Genomic DNA, 12,954 nt, shown 5'->3' on the forward strand with positions numbered 1-12,954 from the left:
ATATCAAAAAATGTAAAATTACAATAAATGAAAGAACAATTATAGAATATATTCGGGAGGGGGCGGGCAAGACTGCAAGGTCAACTATGTCGACCGACCCCTAAAAAAAGGAAAATTCTTATAATGACAAGACATTCGGGAGTCATGAGAAAAAAAAGCTGTTTATAGATTTTTTCCTCGATTAATTACAATAATTATTTGATGGGTTACACATAACAGTTCCAAAGATATAATAATATGAGTGGGATAATTCAACAAGTTAGTTGACACAATCTTTGAATCAGGGCCTATTTGAATTAATAGGGAATGACAAGATAGATACATATTTCAAAAATATAGTACAGTCAACTGAGACTTTTAAATAAATCTCAGATCAAAAATTCAATTTTATTTATAGTCTATACATTCTATAGTCATTAAAAATATTTCCTAATAGTTGCAAGCTCGATGAAAACAGCAAGTTTCATAAGCAATAGTTGATGAATATACATAGCTAAAACTGTGATAAAGTGTTTTTCAATATCAGATATTGAAACATTGATGCAATAACAAAGTTTTAATATTCAATCAACAAAAATTATGTTTAGAGTTCTCAAGTATAAGTTATTACATGGCTCGTTAGGTGTGTAGTTAGGTGATTCCACCAAAAGCAGAGTTACCACATTTCTCTGTGTACAACACCCAGTTTGGAGGCTTAATATTGCCACCAGAAAAAAAAAGCGGTGTGTCTCATCACTCTCATACAGTTATTTAGAAAATACCAAGAAAAATTATGAATATTGTACGCTAATCGGTCTAATAATATCGCATATATTACTCAAGACTGATTTTAATTTGGCAAAGTTTGTTGTTCTATGAATGTTTGTTGTTCTCCGCGTTCTCTTATGCAAGGAGAATATGGTAAATTATATGTCATTGGTATTATAGTGAAAGATAAATTGTATTTTAAGCCGGGTTAAAAGGCCTTATTAAATCAATTTCCCAAAGAAAAAAATATTAATGACAAGATAAAAAAGAATATCACATAAAAATTTACAAGAAACAGTTATGCACGAGAAAAAGAATAATAATAAGATGGGCTTAATAAGGATAATTACAAAATCCTCAATATGTTCTTAATATTCATGTTAGACAAATAGTCAATCATTCATCAGAACGAGGCCATTTATATGAATGGGTGGAGAAAAGCTACATGTCACACGTCAGAAAGTATACAAGAAAATCTAATAGCATCTTCAATAATTTTCTACAAAAAACTAAATGAGCTGTGAGATGGTGAATTCATATCAATAGTAAGGATTTGACAGCATTCACTGAGATTAGCTCATCATTGTGTCACATATTCTGCTGATAAATGTTGTTTTAATTTGCGATTAAACAATTTTAGGGGAACATTGTTTTATAAAATAAAAATTATACATCAAAAAAAAATGATGACGTCACCGTGGTTACGAACACTCGGATCAAGCATGGATTATAGTTGGATTAAAATGATTACATTTGTTAGTGCCGACAAAATTGAAATACTTTAGACATATCATACGCCTGAAAATAACATATAATTGACAAATAATATCCAAAATTAATCAATTTCCCAAAATCCTGGGGTTTAGGAGAAAAAGGGTTGTCATCTCTGTGTTTCGTCACTACTGTCACATGGCCGACGTTTGAAAACAGAGAGGTGTTTTTACTAAAATAAAGTCACAAACCGTTAGAAAAAGGGTTTGAATCTCGGGATCCCCACCCCTGTTGTAATGGACCTTTCCCCGAGCATCGACTTCCTTGTTTACTTCGTGACATTGACCAATCAGTAAGATGCAGGAAGTGAGGTAACAATGATCCATTTTCGCAGTCGCTCAAACACTTCTCACTCAGACAGATTTTCAAGCGTGGTCGTAAACATTACTTCGTTTTCGCACTCTATTTGTTAGTTTTCTGCTGTGTTTCGGAAACTCAAATATAAATCAGATAATTCAGTGATCACTCTGTCTTCCTAGGAGTTTTAATTGAATTGCAGTAATACCAATTAGTGTAGAAATAGCTGTGATAGACTAGGGCCTAGTCACTAGGCTAACATTCTTTGCCGGTACTTTTAAAAAACAGATTGTTGTTCGCGATGAATCATAATGATGGTTTGAAACACATACCCCATTCCACAGGCGCCAACTTGCAAAAGCAGTCTTGAGATAGCCTCGAAAATTTTGCAATGGTATAGTATAGGAAGAATTCTCGAGCTCGACCCAAATATAACAAAGTGGCAATCTCGTGAGAAATGGCAACACATTTCAATTGAACTTCACGCTTCAATTGTTGTGACGTCATAATGCGTCTGATGTGGAGTCAACATTTCGTTGCATCTTCGAGGTTATTTTCGACAGATCTGTTGCGATTTCGATTAGTGATCACATCTATGTCCTGCATCTTGCTGATGAGATGGATCTTGAAAATACAGTTTGCGACGTTCTGAAATGGCATGCTACAACTGAAGCTTTACAGATAGAACGTAACTCACTGGTGTCGAATAACAAAACACTGAAGGCTGAAATTGCCGAGATTCTCTCAACAGAAAAAATTGCAAGATCGGAAATCGCCACGTTAAGGCAATCGTCGAAGACATTGCAGGAATCTCTATTGCGCATGTTCGATTATAAAACAGAATGTGAGAAATTGAAGGGAGAAATAAAAGTTCTCCAGAAAACCAAGACAGTGGAAACGAAACGCTTTCAGGAAAAAATTGAGGAGATGAAAGAGGAAATCGAAAACTTAGGCAAAAAACAAGCAAAAGAGGTAAAAGAATTGCGTGGGAACAAACAAGCTGCAATCATGAATTTAGAGCTCAGGCTCAACGAAGAGATGATGAAATGGCAGGAGAAATTAGACGAAAAAACGCGACTAAAGGAGAAGGTCTGTAGGGAGAAAGAGGAAGAAATTGTGAAACAGAAGATGGAATTCGATAACAAAATTAAACGTTTACATGAGCAGAACTTGAAAATTCAAAACAGGGCTTCATCTAGTGCTACCGGAAATAATGTATTTCGCAAGAAACTACAACACGAAAAAGAAACGTCAGCAAAAAGAATTGCAGAGTTGGAGGCAGAAGTGAATGAACTCAACAACAAGCTCAATGATAAGAAAGACGATTCTTTTATTTCGGGATATTCCAGACACATTGCTAGTTCTGTGAAGCCCTTCAAAAAAAGAAAAACCAAGTGATTTGGTGCATTTTTTTGTAACAAGCTCTTAGTAGATAGGAGTGACAAAAAGCTGTTGTTAGACTATCATATTGATTTCGTAACTTGTAAACTCTTTCTTTGGAAACTGTGAAGACATACCATATCTTGACAAAGCAAAAGGACAAGCAAATGCGTAATTTCATTTTCCAACACCACCAACAGTCACATGCGAGAATGCAGACACTCCTACTACCATAACCTATGATTTATTCCTCTCAGTAACATTTGTCATAAATCCATAATGACGTCTATTTATTTTTCCGCATGCTGAACTGTTTTCTCTTCAAAAAGTCTTTCTCAGCATTCATTTTCTTCCTCAGTTGTCAGCGCAAATAATGGGTCACTTGGGGCTGACCTAACAAAGTTTGCGACATATATGATGCTTGGATCCCTACTTTTTTAGACTCATGTATTATCTGACTAGGCAGGTTTAGCAAACATACAATAAAAACATACATTTCTTGGTCCTGGTTTAGTATGCTTCCGGTATGTTACTACTGAAGGGGTGAAGTCTGTTATTAAGTTTATTTCAACTTCTTGATCGGTGTTCAGGACAGTGATCATTTAGAACTATCCCACGCCAGACCCCTTGAGATGCCAGCGTTTTCTATTGATAATTTAAGATTTGATGTTGCCTAATTCTCTGGTTTGCCAGTTTGCTGGTTGAAATGCGTTAACCTTGAACTGAAAAACTGACAGCGATGACCCAATCCAGTGAAACACACAGAACACAAGTTGTAGAAACGAAAACCAATGCAGCAATGTAATTTTCTTTGTAAAGATTGAAGATGGCAAACGGCAATGCAAAAGTTAGATATCAGTTATTATAGCAAACGATTAACAACGTTCAGCGTACATAGAACAACAAAATCTGCAACAATATAAAATCATACAACTATAAAGTTTGTCTAATGAAACCCATATAAGCCAGAAACCCACAAAATTTAGCATTACTAACCCTAAACTGAGATAAGCGCACTTCACATCGAAAATCCTAGAAAGCAGCTGAGCAAAGCCCCGGATGTAGGACCATAATTCCAAGACCAAAATCAGTATGCCAAAATCAGTAGACCATAAAAAATGCGATATTAGGCTAGCGTGAACAATCGGCGTAACAGACGATAAACTCATTGACGAAAACAAATAAATAAAAATTGATTCTAAAATCAGGAGAGCAAACATAACCTAAAGTAAGGTTTGAAAACATACAAAATTTCAATTAGGTTTTGCCAAAAGATCCAGGACAGGTCCATACTAGAACGGCTACGTCTCTACTAAAATATATATTTCTTTATTAAAATGGCGACGTCCGGTATGTATCCACAAAATAACCACGCCCGGAATCTTCTTATTAAAATGCCGGTGTCCCTGATAAAATCTACAATGGCCTGGCCAGCTTTGGTTACCCACGGGTTTCCCACTGCAACTATCTGTTTTTTAAAAGTACTGGTAAAGAAATCGGTAAATCTAGTTAATTAGTCGGGTTCGGGTCGGGCCTCAAATCCAGTTAATTAGTCGGGTTCAATACCCACGGGCTCGGGTCGGGCCTGCAAATCCAGTTAATTAGTCGGGTCGGGTTCAGTACCCACGGGCCCGGGTGGGGCCGGAATTTCTGGGCCCGATCTTACCTCTAGTTTGCTGTGACTAGCGCTGGATTTAAATGATGGGAAAGAGATTGGAAACGATTCATAACGAATAATGTTCTAAATTGAATGTCAAAGCCTCCTCGGCATGATGCTCCTTGCTCATACCTTGTCCAATTTGAAATACGGCCCGAACTATGGCACTAATAAAATGGTAACGTCTGCTATGGACCTTTCTCCGACCTTTGACCCTCGGAAAATTCTCCCTATACTTTACCATTGCAAAATTGTCAAGGCTATTTCAAGAGTGCTTTTGCGAGTTGGCGTCTGTAAAATGGGGTATGTGTTTCAAACCATCATTATGATTCATCGCATACAACAATCTGTTTTTTAAAAGTACCGGTAAAGAATTTCAGGCTAGTCTATCACAGCCTAATTTTTATTACTGCAATTAAATTAAAACTCCTAGAAAGACAGAGTGATCATTGAATTATCTGATTTTTATTTAGGTTCCCAAAACACAACTGAAAACTAACGAATAGAGTTCAAAAACGCGAAAACGAGGTAATGTTTACAATCACGCTTGAAAATCTGTCTGAGTGAGAAAAGTGTCTGAGCGGATGCGAAAAGGGGGCATTGTTACGTCACTTTTTGCATCTTGCTGATTGGCCAATGTCACGAAGTAAACAAGAAAGTCCATGCTCGGGGAAAGGTCCATTATAATTATGGCCATACTAAAATGGCGATATCTGCTATGTCCTCACTAAAATGAATATGTTGTGTGGGTGGGTTCCAGTTTCGGAATGTCGCGCTTACCGTATTTGTTTTAGGCTTTAGACTAGCACAGCAAACGTACGTCATAGCTGGCGACGAGCGTTACTCACTATTCCCAATGCGTTCCTTATACAGTAATAATGCTGTTCGCTAAGAGACCTTCAGTCAAGTCTACTATCTGACTATTGTTATATTTGGCGTATCGAAAGTCATATAGTCAAGTTAGAATGTAGATGCATGAATTAGATCTGTGGAGTTATTTAAGAATTGTCATGTTAATGTAATTTACTTAGTGCAGTAGACTAGTCTGGTAAATGTCTGAATGTGGTACCGGTAACGGTAATGGCATACGGTACGGTACCGGTACAGTACGGTACCTACTGACCTACGAATGCTACGATAACTAGCATTATCTGAAATGAGGGAACGAACCTGTTGTTAGGTCAGTACGGGGGTCTCGTATTTAGTTTAATATAAAGGATTACGATGTTTTTAAAATTTAAAATTTCATCACTGAATACTGTAGTACCGTACTGTAGTAGTAGTAGTATTTTATTTCGTCAACAATGTCAAATAGTATACATACAACATTTCAAAATTATTTTCAAGGCATTGTGACGAGGATGTGACGAAGCGACCGTTGGGTCATCGAGTCAGTCACAACCTTTAAGAAAATATAAAATTACCATTTTGTCAACGAAATTGAGCTAAAGTAACACACACTGAAAATAAATTAACACACAAGAAAAACAAAACGCAATTGAAAAAGTTAAAACCATACTGGGATGTGACTGTGACCCCAATATAAGGGCTCTAAAATTTACTGAGAAATTTAAAATTTGTAGGATACCTATATCTGTAAATCTATACCGGTACGTGCCTACTGAAAGGCCTATTTTATGATTTCCGCACATACACTCTAAAATCTGAAAATGCATATTTCCCTTTCCTTATACAGTTATATAGTAATTTCCCTCCATTTAGTAAAATTTCTTTTTGTTACGGTACCTTAGTTTAATATCCGCATTTTCCTGTCATTCCCACGTTTTAGTATTTATTTATGCCCTAACTTAGTAACTATGTCTCGACTACAGTGCTTTACTGAGATGGATATGCACCCCCCAAAATGAATACTCTCATACTACCACGAGCTGGCTACCACATTGGACATAGCTATTTTAGTAGGAACTTATCGGGCCATTTTATAACTAGCCTACCCTTTCTGCAGTTTTATGTCAAATATTTGAACCGCATTTGGAGTTTTGCAACCTCGTTAAGGTTTGGTCTTATGTGTTGTTTGTCCTGCGTTTTGTACCTTGTTGTAGTTCAAAATTAGATATAATTTATCTATCGCAATTTTGCTTAAAAGGGTCAATGGTAATACAAGCCACAATTTTTTAGTGGGACAGCATGCCTGCATACAGTTTGAAATCTCATCTCTCTGTCCATCAATTTGACTTACATGAACTTAGCAAATATAGACTTAGAAATAATCTGTGTTAAAACATAAGCATTTGGATAGAAGCTTAAATGAACGATAATTTTGCTGAAGAAATGTCAGCTATCAATACACCAAATGATATATCTGGTGACGTCCCAGATGTAGTCAATTTGCATGTGAGTGGATGCAGTCAAGCCAGCCAAGATTCATCCAGAGAAAGCAACATACATATTTGTCAGTCTGCAGCAAGCTCCAGCCATCAATTACCAGTTTCTGGACCACTTAATGCTGCGGTTATACTGAAGACTCGTCAGAACCATGAGCTGTCTCCATGCAAAAGTGGGTTAATATATTTTGTGGATATATTCCTGTATGGGGTGACCCTCCAAAAAAACAGAACCCATAAATTTCTTCAATTACTTCTAGGAGAACAAAGCAAATTTACTTAACACTTCAACTTCTTTTTCTAGAATATGTTAAAAATGGACACCTGGAAAATGAAATGAATCTGTTTTAGGGTCACTCTGTATTCTTTGTTTTGTTTTAACATCATTCCAAAAAAAAATACGAATAGAATATAGGATTTCACAACTTTTTATGTCCACATACAGACATGAGCTCTCATTGATTTTAGTATGATTTGACCTTGACATAATCTAAGTATACTGAAGTACACGTACTCTCAATAAAACGGTCACTGGATGTGTAAAAAATTTGGTCATGTTTTGATATATTTAATCACTCACGTAGCACTTCAAGTAAACACTGTCTAGGAACATTTAAAAATTTAATAGGGATAGTTTGGTTTGAGATATAAAAAAATATTTAATTATTTTTATTTTTTATGGTTCCACAAAGTTTATTATCCATTATATAAAGAAAACATTAATAAATAAAGACATAAAGTAAACAATTGTATTTGTTTTTTTAAGGCAATTCCCATAACACAAGTAAGTATGTAAAATTGAATGTTGGAGGATCACTTCACTACACGACTATGGGAACGTTAACTAAAGAAGACAATATGCTTCGAGCAATGTTCAGTGGGCGAATGGAGGTTTTAACGGACAGTGAAGGTCTTTTTTTAATTTTTTATCAGCTTTGGGTTTTTTGACAAATTTCTAGATTTCGTTCAGTTTTGAATTTGTATAATATTGCAATTATCTGACTTATGAGGGGATAGGATATAAATTTGGTAATTATTTGGGTAGAGAAAAGTCGATAAGACGACTTAATTATATGGAAAACCAAGGCTTCTCTTCCAGTTCTTCAATTTGAAGAACTTTATTTCATTGTATTATAGTCGAGGATATTTATCATTATTTAGGATGGATATTGATTGATCGATGTGGCAAACATTTTGGAACTATTCTCAATTACTTGAGAGATGGATCGATAGTATTGCCAGATAGTCGATATGAAATTGCAGAGTTATTGGCAGAAGCAAAGTATTATTTGATTCAAGGTTTGAAAATAAATTTATGTTTTCGTATTTCGATAACAACCCGAAACAAAAAAAAAATGAAGTTGTATAATGATTTTCAAGAACAAGGAGCACTCAAACTTTGGATCAGAACTCTTCACTAAATTTAAATTTTACGCTTTCATTTAAGTCTGTCATGTCTGAAATTCATAGGTGATTGCTTCAAGTATCATGTCAATTGGTATTTAATAACATGCAATCCCAAACTAACTGCATAGTTTCAGTAGCTCTGATAATTTAGTGATTTTTCGTAGCTTTGCTCAGCGATCATTATTTCTGAGTTCTCATAACCTTGGTTTAAGCAAATTTCCGCAATAAAATAAACAGAAGGGATCTTCAACACATGTTAGATTCCAGTGTCCTTGACTTGTTCGTTATATTAGGTTACTTATTCAGGATTAATCACCCAGTGTGATCAAGCTCTAAGACAGAAAAGCATGGAGCTTGATCCAATTTGCAGAGTTCCTCTTGTTACTTCAATAAAAGAAGAACAAGAGTTGGTGAAGAGGACAAACAAACCTGTTGTCAAATTCATGTACAATAGAAGCAACAACAAGTATTCTTACACAAGGTAAATGTTTTTGTTCAAACAAGGTTTTTGTCTGTTTCAGGCTTTATCAATTCATGAATAGTAAATGAATGTTGACAAAAAACTAAGATTAAATAGAACAGGATTGAGTTCAATATTTCTTCACATCTTTATCACTGATAAAATGCCCAACATGGTCGGTCGGTCATTCATGGGATAAGCATGATAGATTAGATAGAGATTTGGAGTCTGAGCCATAGTATGTTGGTTGTTTATCCAAGTCACCCCATCCAGGTTGCCAGAAATTGAATAAGCGGAAAGTGACTAAACTATAGGATGCTTTTAACAACATGTCCTTTAGCCTTTTTTCATAGCCAGTCACCTACGACTGTATATAAATATACGTTTCGACCCCATTAATAGCAAAACAGGTGATAAAATAATTTATGAAAATAAACATATTTAAACCTGATTACCGAATCAGTAGAGTTAACAAAACCTTAGGCTAGGTTTAAATGTACAGAATTAAACTAGAGGGCTGTTGCTGATAGATGTGGTACGGGTACACTCTTAATTTACACGCACCAAAAATTGAAAATTGCAAGTTAGCTTTATTACAAAACTGATGACATCACACACAGCTGCTCTGGCATCCGGAAAAATGAAGCTTCCAAGAATACAATGCATTAATATCTTATCAATGTATTTGCTATCTTTCAGTTCTTCTGATGACAATATGTTGAAAAATATTGAATTATTTGACAAGTTATCTCTACGTTTCAATGGACGAATTTTGTTTATGAAAGATACTATTGGAGATGAGATTTGTCAGTGGTCATTTTATGGGCGACGGCGAAAGGTTGCTGAAATTTGCTGTACATCTATCGTTTATGCTACAGAGAAAAAACAAACAAAGGTAATTTTGTGTTTTGTAATTTTGAGTATGAGTCGAAATGTATAACCGTGTATTGGGCAATCCATATGCATCCAATCAATTGTCTATTTCTTAAATAAGGCAGCAATAACTGTAAAACAATTTTGAGTTAAATATAAAGTGTCCAACTTCACATTTAGCTTTCATTTGGGTATATGAAATATTTTTTTTATTTATAATTGATATCAATTTTTTTGGTACTCCCGTAGTATGTATACCAGGTTGAGTTGAGGCCATAATTTTATTCCGATTTTCCTTACTTTAGTTCCCTTACTAGTTCGGGGTTTGTCTGTGTTAGTCAAATGGAATCAGTCCTTGAACACAACTTGATGTAAAGTAGGCGAACAAAATTAGTCACCCCCATATTTGATACACATACTTCTGGTGCGCCATTTTTTTCAATGGTGAAAAATAACCTGATAATAATTTCAATTTGCATTTTATTCCAAGGTTGAATTTCCAGAGGCAAGAATATATGAAGAAACTCTGAATATATTATTGTATGAAAAAGACAAACATGGTGTTTGCATGTCGGGGCACCATCCGGAATGCAGTTGTGGTGCTGGCATTGATTATATTTTAAACAAATCTGGGCATCATATGGTTGTAAATCATTGCCAGAGTGATGATGAAACATTAGATGAAGGTAGACCGCATCGAGTCAGAAGGATCCATGTTAATAGCAATAGACCTACATGAGTTTATCAAGTTGTATTGACCATCATGCTACCGATCTTTAACTCTTCTGAAATATTGTGATTTACCGGATTCACTCAAGCTCGGAGTAATAGCTGAACACAATATTCTGTTTCAATATTGTATATTTGTCAGAGTATTGGTATTTTAACAATTGTGATTACCCTATGTGCAGTTCTAGTTGGTTCCAATCACTCAATTATCATATTTTTGCACTATTGCAGTGGAGTGTAAGAAAAGTTGACTGTAGCCATTATTAAAAGAAACCAGTTGACAACAATTTTGGTTTTGACTTCAACTAGTCTGCCGAAATAAATAATGTCATTCATAGATAGGTTTTAACAGTTTTGCTTCAAATTGAATGTCCGCTGCAATTTTGGTCTTATCTTGTCTTTTGATGACATTCTCACGGAAGTTATGCATGCTTGATGCGTCAGTTTTGTATGTAAATACTCAAATTTTGGCACTCACAAGCATATTACAAAAAAAGCTGCACTTTCCCAGTATGCTATTTATAATTGTCTTCTGATAACTCACTTTACGCCTGCTTCGCGAAATCCATATGTATTGCAGATTTGTTTAACTGGGGATTCCTAACGGACAGCTTCGTGTTTTTTTTTTAATTTTTAAACCCAATTGAATATTCTTAGAATAAAGAATATTTTACACCAAATTGAAGTCGGGTGGATGGACCAGATGTTATCATTTAAACTGATTAAGAAAAAAATTGGTAATAAATCAGTGAAGTGTTTTTGAGATTTACCATCATATTATTCAAGATTAAGTATAATCTTATTGGCATGCTTTTTGTGCAACATCTTGTATTAAAATTTTGTAGATTATTATATTTATACTGGAATATATTATATGAAAATTTTCTGCAGTATAATACTGGAATATGCCACTAAAGCTTTCATTGTTATCATGTTACGCATGACAGACCGGGATAAATTGATATTTTATCTTGTTTTTACTTATCTATGTTGTGACTCTCGGTGCCCATATGAAAGTCCCGCAGGTTGGCTGCTTAACCATGTCCATCTTACATTTATTCCGCTGGGCGCACTATGTCTGGAAGCACCCAAAACGACTGTTCTAAAATATGAGAATTTGAGGTTTATTGTAAGTTTTCTCAAGATTTTCATTGATTACCTTGTCGAATGAATTGAAAGCATACTTTAATATAGCTAACTATGTAAAATATGCTCGAACTGTTTTTTAATCCTGAAAACTCTGTAATGGGTATTGGATTGAGGCAGATGGCAACAATTGTTAAAAGTCCTCGCTGTTGCCAGAACACTCTTTGTGTTATAGATGCTTCTGAGAATAAATTTATTATATATCTATTTTTTTTCAATTCTGCTTTGCCTGTATTTCTGAAATCTAATTACTGCATCTAAAGGGTTAGAAGATAATATACCACAGTCTTCTTCCAAACAGTAGAAGACTCCTCCTGGTGCCAACTGTAAACATAATATACTGTTTTTTTATAATGACATTATTATTTCCCGGCATCTATTTTTCTGTTAACAGTATTACATATATAGTTTGTCTGCACGCCGATTTATGGGTAAAAATTGTTATTGTTTCCATTCAGCTTAATAATGTGATGTTTGTGATCAACGCACTATAAAGATGTTTATATATTATTTTCTCTGAAGCTATTTAGTCAAGTATGCTATGCTGAAAGACGTATATTCTGTTATATTTGTGGATGGCAAATGTCACGCAACTGTGTCTTTGGGCTAGCTCGGTCTTCTATGAATCTATGGTACAACTGTTGTAATGTTTGTTGCACACGAAGTGAATCTATAGATCGTTTTTGTATTATGTTGTGTTGTTAGAATTCTTGTTCTTATAAAAAAGCGCTTATCTCCTAAATTTATGCGCCATTGCTTTGAAATTTTCAATGAAAGATTGTTGTTGTCGCTAGAGGTCTATGATTTTATTAACTTCAAAAATTTCTGTGGGCTGGTTTCGTTTTTCGTATGGGATTCGTTTTTTTGTGTGTGATGACGTAATGAAGATTAAAATTGCGCGACCTTGTGAAGGTTTTGCGTTCATCATCTTTGCGATGCAGGAAGATTATGGTACGAATGGGATTTTACATATTTATCCCGGGGGAGAAGAAAGCCGATGAGACAATCATATGGCAAAACAATACCCCTCGCCCGGTTATCAGTTCCTATCGGATATGGGATTAGTTAGCCAGTTATTCGATGCGGATGCACGGATCTGATGGTGGAGTAAGTTAGTTCGGATACCTATAACTTTTACTATC

The 12,954-nt window shown here is 35.1% G+C and overlaps 1 protein-coding gene across 1 annotated transcript; it reads left to right on the forward strand.

Moving 5' to 3' along the window:
• The first annotated feature begins 6,959 nt into the window (after nt 1–6,959).
• On the forward strand, nt 6,960–12,719 carry LOC120345760 (BTB/POZ domain-containing adapter for CUL3-mediated RhoA degradation protein 3-like). Its single transcript, XM_039415304.2, has 6 exons — nt 6,960–7,370; nt 7,964–8,107; nt 8,359–8,496; nt 8,911–9,085; nt 9,764–9,959; nt 10,428–12,719. Exons 1-6 carry the CDS (start codon nt 7,121–7,123, stop codon nt 10,674–10,676), a joined length of 1,152 nt encoding a protein of 383 aa, XP_039271238.1. The 5' UTR covers nt 6,960–7,120; the 3' UTR covers nt 10,677–12,719.
• Nucleotides 12,720–12,954: the final 235 nt, after the last annotated feature.

The sequence above is a fragment of the Styela clava genome, chromosome 8 (assembly GCF_964204865.1).
Source record: "Styela clava chromosome 8, kaStyClav1.hap1.2, whole genome shotgun sequence".
In the NCBI taxonomy this organism is placed as follows: domain Eukaryota; kingdom Metazoa; phylum Chordata; class Ascidiacea; order Stolidobranchia; family Styelidae; genus Styela; species Styela clava.

What these genes read in the sequence shown, in the direction of transcription:
- LOC120345760 (XM_039415304.2), top strand. Translation starts at nt 7,121, where the DNA reads ATGAACGATAATTTTGCTGAAGAAATGTCAGCTATCAATACACCAAAT. An exon ending in TGAGCTGTCTCCATGCAAAA is followed by an intron (nt 7,371 to 7,963) that starts GTGGGTTAATAT and finishes TGTTTTTTTAAG; the next exon opens with GCAATTCCCATAACACAAGT. An exon ending in GGTTTTAACGGACAGTGAAG is followed by an intron (nt 8,108 to 8,358) that starts GTCTTTTTTTAA and finishes ATCATTATTTAG; the next exon opens with GATGGATATTGATTGATCGA.